Source organism: Nerophis lumbriciformis, linkage group LG22 (genome assembly GCF_033978685.3).
Source record: "Nerophis lumbriciformis linkage group LG22, RoL_Nlum_v2.1, whole genome shotgun sequence".
NCBI classification, from domain to species: Eukaryota; Metazoa; Chordata; class Actinopteri; order Syngnathiformes; family Syngnathidae; genus Nerophis; species Nerophis lumbriciformis.
The window spans coordinates 9,849,959-9,859,641 of NC_084569.2; the positions used below are offsets into that span (position 1 = coordinate 9,849,959).

The 9,683-nt window shown below is 31.3% G+C and overlaps 1 protein-coding gene across 1 annotated transcript; it reads right to left on the reverse strand.

Moving 5' to 3' along the window:
• Positions 1-6,651: 6,651 nt before the first annotated feature.
• Positions 6,652-9,293, reverse strand: LOC133615136 (uncharacterized). The gene is made up of 5 exons (XM_061973498.1): positions 9,205-9,293; positions 9,073-9,131; positions 8,641-9,003; positions 6,998-7,104; positions 6,652-6,916 (listed from the first exon to the last, which is right to left on the reverse strand). The coding sequence occupies exons 1-5, from the start codon at positions 9,291-9,293 to the stop codon at positions 6,713-6,715; spliced, it is 822 nt and encodes a 273-aa protein (XP_061829482.1). The 3' UTR covers positions 6,652-6,712.
• Between the last annotated feature and the right edge of the window lie 390 nt (positions 9,294-9,683).

Genomic DNA, 9,683 nt, shown 5'->3' on the forward strand with positions numbered 1-9,683 from the left:
GATTGAATTTTAATATCTGTAATTACATCATCATACAATTCAACATTTTTTGGAGTTAAAATTAAAATATAAATATTTGAGGTGCACAAAAAAAAATCAATTCACATCCAAACTGCAATTCATATTAGACACCATTCCAAATCAATTCATGATTTTTTTCAAAATCCAATTACAAAACATGTATGTGTGTATATATATATATATATATATATATATATATGTATGTGTGTGTATATATATATGTATACATATATACAGAGGTGGGTAGTAACGCGCTACATTTACTCTGTTACATCTACTTGAGTAACTTTTGGGATAAATTGTACTTCTAAGAGTAGTTTTAATGCAACATACTTTTACTTTTACTTGAGTATATTTATAGAGAAGGAACGCTACTTTTACTCCGCTACTTTTATCTACATTCAGCTCGCTACTCGCTACTAATTTTTATCGATCTGTTAATGCACGCTTTGTTTGTTTTGGTCTGTCAGACAGACCTTCAAAGTGCCTGCCTTACTGGTGACGTTTCACTTCGTTCCACCAATCAGATGCAGTCACTGGTGACGTTGGACCAATCAAACAGAGCCAGGTGGTCACATGACCTGACTTAAACAAGTTGAAAAACTTATTGCGGTGTTACCATTTAGTGGTCAATTGTACGGAATGTGTACTGTACTGTGCAATCTACTAATAAAAGTTTCAATCAATCAATCAAAAGTGTGAAGGAAAAAAGATACTTTTTCATTCCAACCGTACATCCCGTCAAAAGCCTAAAAACTGACCGCACATGAGGACGTTCCTGTCTTCACAATAAAGGTGCCGCTCCATCGCGCCTGCGCTTTCAAAATAAGAGTCTCCGAAAGCCAGCGCAAACAAGCTAGCAAGCTACGGAGTTTGACGCCAATATATTTCTTGTAAAGTGTATAAAAACGAATATGGAAGCTGGACAACTAAGATGCCAAAAACTCACCACTTTCATGTGGTATTAGACAGAAAGGAGGAACTTTTCTTCTCCTCCATTTGAAAACGTGGACGTTATCATCACTACTGTCTGATTACAATCAACGCAAGTCATCAGAATCAGGTAATACACCAACTTATATTCTAGTCTTCATGAAAGAAAGGAATCTATATGTTAAACATGCATGTATATTCATTAAAACACCTTTAACATGTAAACAAAAACAGCAAAATAAATACATATAAATTATATACTGTATATATCAATGTATATATATACAGTATATATATATATATATATATATATATATATATATATATATATATATATATATATATATATGATATGAGTGTGTATGTTACTCATCAGTTACTCAGTACTTGAGTAGTTTTTTCACAACATACTTTTTACTTTTACTCAAGTAAATATTTGGGTGACTACTCCTTACTTTTACTTGAGTAATAAATCTCTAAAGTAACAGTACTCTTACTTGAGTACAATTTCTGGCTACTCTACCCACCTCTGCATATATATGTATGTATATATATATATATATGTGTGTATATATATATATGTATGTGTGTGTATATATATATGTATATATATGTATGCATATATATATGTATGTATATATATGTGTATATATATATATATATGTATGTGTGTGTATATATATGTATATATATGTATACATATATATATGTAAATATATGTATACATATATATATGTATATATACCTGTGTGTGTGTATATATATATATATATATATATTTATATGTGTATATATATATATGTATATATATATATATATATATATATGTATATATATTTATATATATGTGTATATATATATGTATATATATGTATTTATATATACAGTATATATATGTGTATATATATATATATATATATACATACATATATATATATATATATATATATATATATATATATATATATATATATACACACATTAGGTCAGGAAAAAACACAGATGCTATATCATCCCTACAAGCCTGTTTCGCAGGTTTCCCTGCTCGTCATAGGAGATTTTATCAGAATAAAATCCCCTATTTTCCTTTTATTCTAATAAAATCCCCGGACGAGCAAGGAAACCTGCGAAACAGGCTTGTAAGGATAAAATAGCCTCTGTGTTTTTTCCTGACCTAACATATATTCCGCTCTAACCCTGTATTGAGCACTGTATAACCGATAAACCACAGAAACCTTGACTATATAACATATATATATATGTAAATATACGTTAGGTTAGGAAAAAAACACAGAGGCTATATCATCCCTACAAGCCTGTTTCGCAGGTTTCCCTGCTCGTCATAGGGAATCCCCTATGTTCCTTTTATTCTAATAAAATCCCCTGACGAGCAGTAAAACCTGTGAAACAGGCTTGTAGGGATTAAATAGCATCTGTGTTTTTTCCTGACCTAACGTATATTCCGCTCTACCCCGGTATTGAGCACTGTATAACGGATAAACCACAGAATCCCTGACTATATATGTACATATATATGTATATGTACATATACGTTAGGTCAGGAAAAAACACACAGGCTATTTCATCCCGACAAGCCTGTTTCGCAGGTTTCCCTGCTCTTCAGGGAATTTTAGGAGGGTGAGTGTTATAGGAGCATATATATATATATGTGTTTTTAAAAATATGTTTTCAGGCCATCTTAGGAGCTTTTCTTACCTGTAACCTGTTTTGAATAAGTTTCATTACAATTACTATGCCAAATAACACATTGTGTGGAATGGATTCTGAATCGAACGGTCACCTGAGGAATCGGATCGAATCGTTAGGTGCCCAAAGATTCACACTCCTCATAAATATCTGCCTGACTTATCATTTCAAATCAAGTTATTCATAAAATTATAGACTGTAAAAATGACAAATGATTTGATGCTAAAACCTGGCAGCTCAGTTGACGGAATTTTACTGTATAAAAACTATGGTACCGTTTTTCCATTTACTGTTATGGGCTGTAAAAAACAGTCTAATTTAAGGTAAAACTGTGGCAAATGAGCTGCCAGTTTTAATACTGCAAAATCATATTTTAAAAAAAAATCAAATGTGTAGGTAAGTGTATAATAATATCATGTACTCATATTCATAAATCCAGAGTATTGTCATGCAAACCATGTTTTGTTTTGTTTTATTCTCAATTGAAAAAAACACAACAATTATAAAAAGGATTACCATGCAAGAAAATAAAATGTGTAGCTTGATACTTTTATTAGCTTTTTATTTCATTTTTCAAGTGTTGTCCCTCGCACATGTTTATTATTTATTGTCGTTCTTCTTTCCTTATGTTTGTGCGTTACAATGCGTTGTTATTGTATGAAATATAGTTATTTTCATTGTTAAATGTCTGTGTTGAATAATAAAAGAAAACAAGTGGTGTAAATAATGACTTACTGACATCTCCTAAATGTCCATTTATGAAAGTAAAGCCTACATTTTCTAATTGGCTTAATGGTTTACAATTATCAATCAAATCTTGGAGAACAATTAAGTGTACAAAAGCCCTTAAATTGATATCTTTGTTAAAAACATTTAAAGTGATTTAGATAGCCTTTTTTTTTTTTTTTTTATTATTATTTATTAATATTTAATACTCTATCTGTACTTGCCTTAGTTTTATTTCCTTTTTGTTGAAAGTGCCTTGACTGTTGTGTGAATTATAAATGTATGTTTGTTGTTCAATAAAAAAAATAAAAACTTTTTTTTTTTAAACCCTGACATGTCCGAAAGCTGGCGCGTATTTGACCCTCAAAGGCTGCCGTAGTCACAGGAAGTAAGGGCTAGTTGGTAGGTTATCTAGCTAGCGAAGTAACACAGTTTAAGCGAAGCCTCAGCATAAAATACAGGATATTTTGTTTGAATCCTACATTGTGTGCCACTTATTTGACTAACGAGACTACAATTCAACCCTGAGTCCAACGCGCTACGTCAGCTTTTGAGAGCCAACGGAGGAGCGGGAAAAATATCTGACAGCACCAAAAAAAAAAAAAAGTCGCAATGCATTCTGGGACTTGTAGTATCTCTGGTGAGTACGTCTTAACGCGACAGAAAGAGTGAAATATATTCTATGTTCAAATGTTTTATATGCAATACTTAAACTATTTATGTTTTTAAAAGTGCTCCATTAAAGTTAAAGTTAACTTTAACTTAACTTTAACTTTAACTTTAATGTTTTATAGGCGCTACTTTGTTACTGATGTTCTTAAGTGCTCCATTAAAGTTAAGTTAAAGTTAACTTTAACTTTAATGTTTTATAGGCTCTACTTAAACTATTGATGTTCTTAAAACTGCTCCATTAAAGTTAAAGTTAACTTTAACTTTAACTTAACTTTAACTTTAATGTTTTATAGGCTCTACTTAAATGATTGATGTTCTTAAAAGTGCTCTGTTAAAGTTAACTTTAACTTTAACTTAACTTTAATTTTAATGTTTTATAGGCTCTACTTTAACTATTGATGTTCTTAAAAGAGCTCCATTAATGTTAAGTTAAAGTTAACTTTAACTTAACTTTAACTTTAATGTTTTATAGGCCTTACTTAAACTATTGATGTTCTTAAAAGCGCTCCATTAAAGTTAAAGTTAACTTTAACTTTAACTTAACTTTAATTGTAATGTTTTATAGGCTCTACTTAAACTATTGATGTTCTTAAAAGTGCTCCATTAAAGTTAAAGTTAAAGTTAACTTTAACTTTAATTTTAATGTTTTATAGGCTCTACTTAACTATTGATGTTCTTAAAAGAGCTCCATTAAAGTTAACTTTAACTTAACTTTAACTTTAATGTTTTATAGGCCTTACTTAAACTATTGATGTTCTTAAAAGTGCTCCATTAAAGTTAAAGTTAACTTTAACTTTAACTTTAACTTAACTTTAACTTTAATGTTTTATAGGCTCTACTTAAACTATTGATGTTCTTAAAAGTGCTCCATTAAAGTTTAAGTTAACTTTAACTTTAACTTTAATGTTTTATAAACTCTAATTAAACTATTGATGTTCTTAAAAGTGCTCCATTAAAGTTAAAGTTAACTTTAACTTTAACTTAACTTTAACTTTAATGTTTTATGGGCTCTACTTCAACTATTGATGTTCTTAAAAGTGCTCCATTAAAGTTTAACTTTAACTTTAATGTTTTATAGACTCTACTTGAACTATTGATGTTCTTAAAAGTGCTCCATTAATGTTAAGTTAAAGTTAACTTTAACTTTAACTTTAACTATAACTTTACCTTTAACTTAACTTTAACTTTAATGTTTTACAGGCTCTACCTAAGTAGAGCCTGTAAAACATTAAAGTTAAAGTTAAACTTTAATGGAGCACTTTTAAGAACATCAATAGTTTAAGTAGAGCCTATAAAACATTAAAATTAAAGTTAAGTTAAAGTTAAAGTTAACTTTAACTTTAATGGAGCACTTTTAAGAACATCAATAGTTTAAGTAGAGCCTATGAAACATTAAAGTTAAAATTAAAGTTAAAGTTAAAGTTAACTTTAATGGAGCACTTTTAAGAACATCAATAGTTTGATGTTCTTAAAAGTGCTACATTAAAGTTAAAGTTAACTTTAACTTTAATGTTTTATAAGGTCTACTTGAACTATTGATGTTCTTAAAAGTGCTCCATTAATGTTAAGTTAAAGTTAACTTTAACTTTAACTTTAACTTTAACTATAACTTGAACTTAACTTTAATGTTTTACAAGCTCTACTTAAACTATTTATGTTCTTAAAAGTGCTCCATTAAAGTTAAGTTAACGTTAACTTTAACTTTAACTTAACTTTAACTTTAACGTTTTATAGGCTGTACTTAAACTATTTATGTTCTTAAAAGTGCTCCATTAAAGTTAAAGTTAACTTTAACTTTAATGTTGTATAGGCTATACTTAAACTATTGATGTTCTTAAAAGTGCTCCATTAAAGTTAAAGTTAACTTTAACTTTAACTTAACTTTAACTTTAACTTAACTTTAACTTTAATGTTTTATAGGCTCTAATTAAACTATTGCTGTTCTTAAAAGTGCTCCATTAAAGTTAAGTTAGTTAACTTTAACTTTAACTTAACTTTAACTTTAACGTTTTATAGGCTCTACTTAAACTATTGATGTTCTTAAAAGTGCTCCATTAAAGTTAAAGTTAACTTTAACTTTAACTTTAATGTTTTATAGGCTATACTTAAACTATTGATGTTCTTAAAAGTGCTCCATTAAAGTTAAAGTTAAAGTTAACTTTAACTTTAACGTAACTTAACTTTAACTTAACTTTAACTTTAATGTTTTATAGGCTCCAATTAAACTATTGATGTTCTTAAAAGTGCTCCATTAAAGTTAAGTTAACGTTAACTTTAATTTTAACTTTAACTTAACTTTAACTTTAACGTTTTATAGGCTTTACTTAAACTATTTATGTTCTTAAAAGTGCTCCATTAAAGTTAACTTTAACTTTAACTTTAACTTAAATGTTTTATAGGCTATACTTAAACTATTGATGTTCTTAAAAGTGCTCCATTAAAGTTAAAGTTAAAGTTAACTTTAACTTTAACTTTAACTTTAACTTTAATTTTAACTTTAACTTTAATTTTAACTTTAACTTTAACTTTAACTTTAACTTAACTTTAACTTAACTTTAACTTAACTTTAACTTTAATGTTTTATAGGCTCTACTTCGACTATTGATGTTCTTAAAAGAGCTCCATTTAGGGGTCTCTACTTCGCCACCTTCAATCAGGCTTTCAGGGCGATGTGTCTGGGGCAAGCGTAGGCGTTGTCATGTGTTTGTTTCATGTTGGCATACAATGGAGAGGTGACCTCCTCCAGGTGTGAGGGCACTTCCTGCTTATTCATTATTCCGGAATTTTGCTGCTTCCTGCTCATTTCCTCGTAGATTGGAACAGCAGCTGGTGCACTGGGATGTTGCCTCGTCTTTACCTGCACACAAAATATTACAACTTGTGAGCCGTCTTGCATGGAAGTCCAGCTGACTTTATTCTTTGAGTGTGATCCACTCACACATCTTTCCACGGCGAGCCACAGGAGCCCAATGGAAAGGAGGCAGGTGACTGAAAAGATGGCCGTGATCAGAAGGGGGTAGCTGGAAGAGCACTGGCACTTCCTCCCTGCAAAAATACACCACCCAGTTAAACCCAACCATTTTGAAGGAAGAGCAACACTGCAAGACTTTAGTTCTGTGAGCATTTAAAGGACTAACTCCTGCATTTTCTTGGGGGTTTTGCCACCACAACAGGGATGACGTGATGATAACCATAGAACAGGAATGCGTTCCGCATAAGCCTGATTTTAGTTTCTCGAATTAGTGATTGTACTGTTAAAAAAAAAAAAAAAAAAAAAAGGATGACTCCCTTTGGGTCTATTTATATATATATTTTTTCTTTTTAATGATTATTTATTATCTGTTTATATTCTTTTATTTGATTTCTGATTATTATTAACAATATATATATATATTTTTTTAATTGATTTATCTATAATAGCCATAAGCCTGATTTTAGTTTCTCGAATTAGTGATTGTACTGTTTTAAAAAAAAAAAAAAAAAAAAAAAAGGATGACTCTCTATGGGTCTATATATATTTTTTTCTTCCTTTTTAATTATTATTTATTATCTGTTTATATTATTTTATTTTATTTCTGATTATTATTCATTATAATTTATTTATATTTTTTATTTTCTCTTTATTTAATTGATTTATCTATGTTAACCATAGAACAGGAATGCGTTCCGCATAAGCCTGATTTTAGTTTCTCAAATTAGTGTTTGTAATGTTTTTAAATTTTTATTACTATTGATCTGTTTATATTATTTTATTTTATTTCTGATTATTATTAATAATATATATATATATATTTTTTTTTAAATATTTTTTAATTTAATTGATTTATCTATGATAACTATAACTTTAGTTTCTCGAATTAGTGATTGTACTGTTTAAAAAAATTTTTTTTTTAATTAAAAAAAGAATGACTCCCTATGGGTCTATATATATTTTTTTTCTTTTTGATTATTATTTATCTGTTTATATTATTTTATTTTAATTCTTATTTATTTGTATTATTAATAATCATTTTTATGTATTTATTTGTTTCTTTATTTAATTGATTTATCTATGATAACCATCGAACAGGAATGCGTTCCGCATAAATCTGATTTTAGTTTCTCGAATTAGTGATTGTACTGTTTAAAAAATAATAAAAAAGGATGACTCCCTATGGGTCTATATATATTTTTTTCTTCTTTTTAATTATTATTTATTATCTGTTTATATTCTTGAATTTTATTTCTGATTATTATTAATAATATTTATTTTTTCTTTATTTAATTGATTTGTCTGTAAATATTATTATTATTTAGTTTTCTTGCTGTTTCTTTCTTGTGTGTGTGAAAAACCGTAGATATTATGTGACTGGGCCGGCACGCAAAGGCAGTGCCTTTAAGGTTTATTGGCGCTCTGTGCTTCTCCCTACGTCCGTGTACACAGCCGCATTTTAAAAAGTCATACCCGGTACATTTTACTTTTTGAAACCAATACCGATCATTTCTGATATTACAAACGTACATCACGAAGACTTCCGTTCAGAGTTCTTTGGTTATCATCACATTTATGAAGAAGAAGGACATAGAAGGACGTGGTCTTACCTGAGCTGGTGACCAACAGGAGGAGCGTGTGAGCGGTGAAGAAGGTGTGCTGTGAGCGGTTGTCTCTGTAGACGTGCTCCCAGACATACAAGCCCGAGTCACCTGCCTCCAAACCCAGCAAGGTCACCTTCACCCGCGAGGTGTTCCGACCTCCGGACACCTGCAGGCGCCGCTTGTAGTCGGGGTCCATCCTAAGCTCCTCGCCGCCGCCATCTTGGCGGACTGACAGCAGCGTGGTCTGTGCGTGGCCTCGGCTGTGGTACAGGTGGAGGCTTGTCAGATCCTTGTGGTCCTGCTGGGGGGGGCAGGACAGCTCCAAGGACTGGTTCTCCCTCAGCTGCTTGAAGGTCACATCCGCATGGGCTGCAGAGAAGGAAAAAAAGCAGACTGGCGTGAGCGACGTTGGCCGTTAATAACGAGCGCCATTCTTACCCTGGAAGAGCTGAACCAGGACAAGAAGGAACACAATTCTGGTCTTCATGTTCTTCTGGCTGAAAACAGAAGAGCAGACACGTTTCCGCCACGATGGGCCTCCTACCGTTTCCTTTATTTATTGTTCTTCACCACAGAGCAGGAAGACGCGGCAGAACCTTGTTAAACCGCTTCTTCTGCAGGCTGCAACCTGGTTTCACTCCTCTTCCTGTGTTGAACATTTACACTTAGTGGGACATTCTATATCATTTGCCGATAAACATAAAGTTTCATTTATCTCCAGCTTTTTTTTTTTTAATTGAATTATATTTATATTGCACTTTTCTCTAGTGACTCAAAGCACTTTACATTGTGAAACCCAATATCTAAGCTACATTTTGTGTCTTGCCCAAGGACACAACGGCAGTGACTAGGTCAGGGGTCGGCAACCCGCGGCTCCGGAGCCGCATGCGGCTCTTTGATCACTCTGATGCGGCTCAGCAGCTTACTTGCTGAACCCCCCAATTTTCCCGTGAGACTTCCGAATTTCAGTGCCTCTCGCAGAAAACTCCCGGGATTAATATTCACCGATTTTCACCCTTACAGCTACAATAAGGCCGTGCCATGATGGT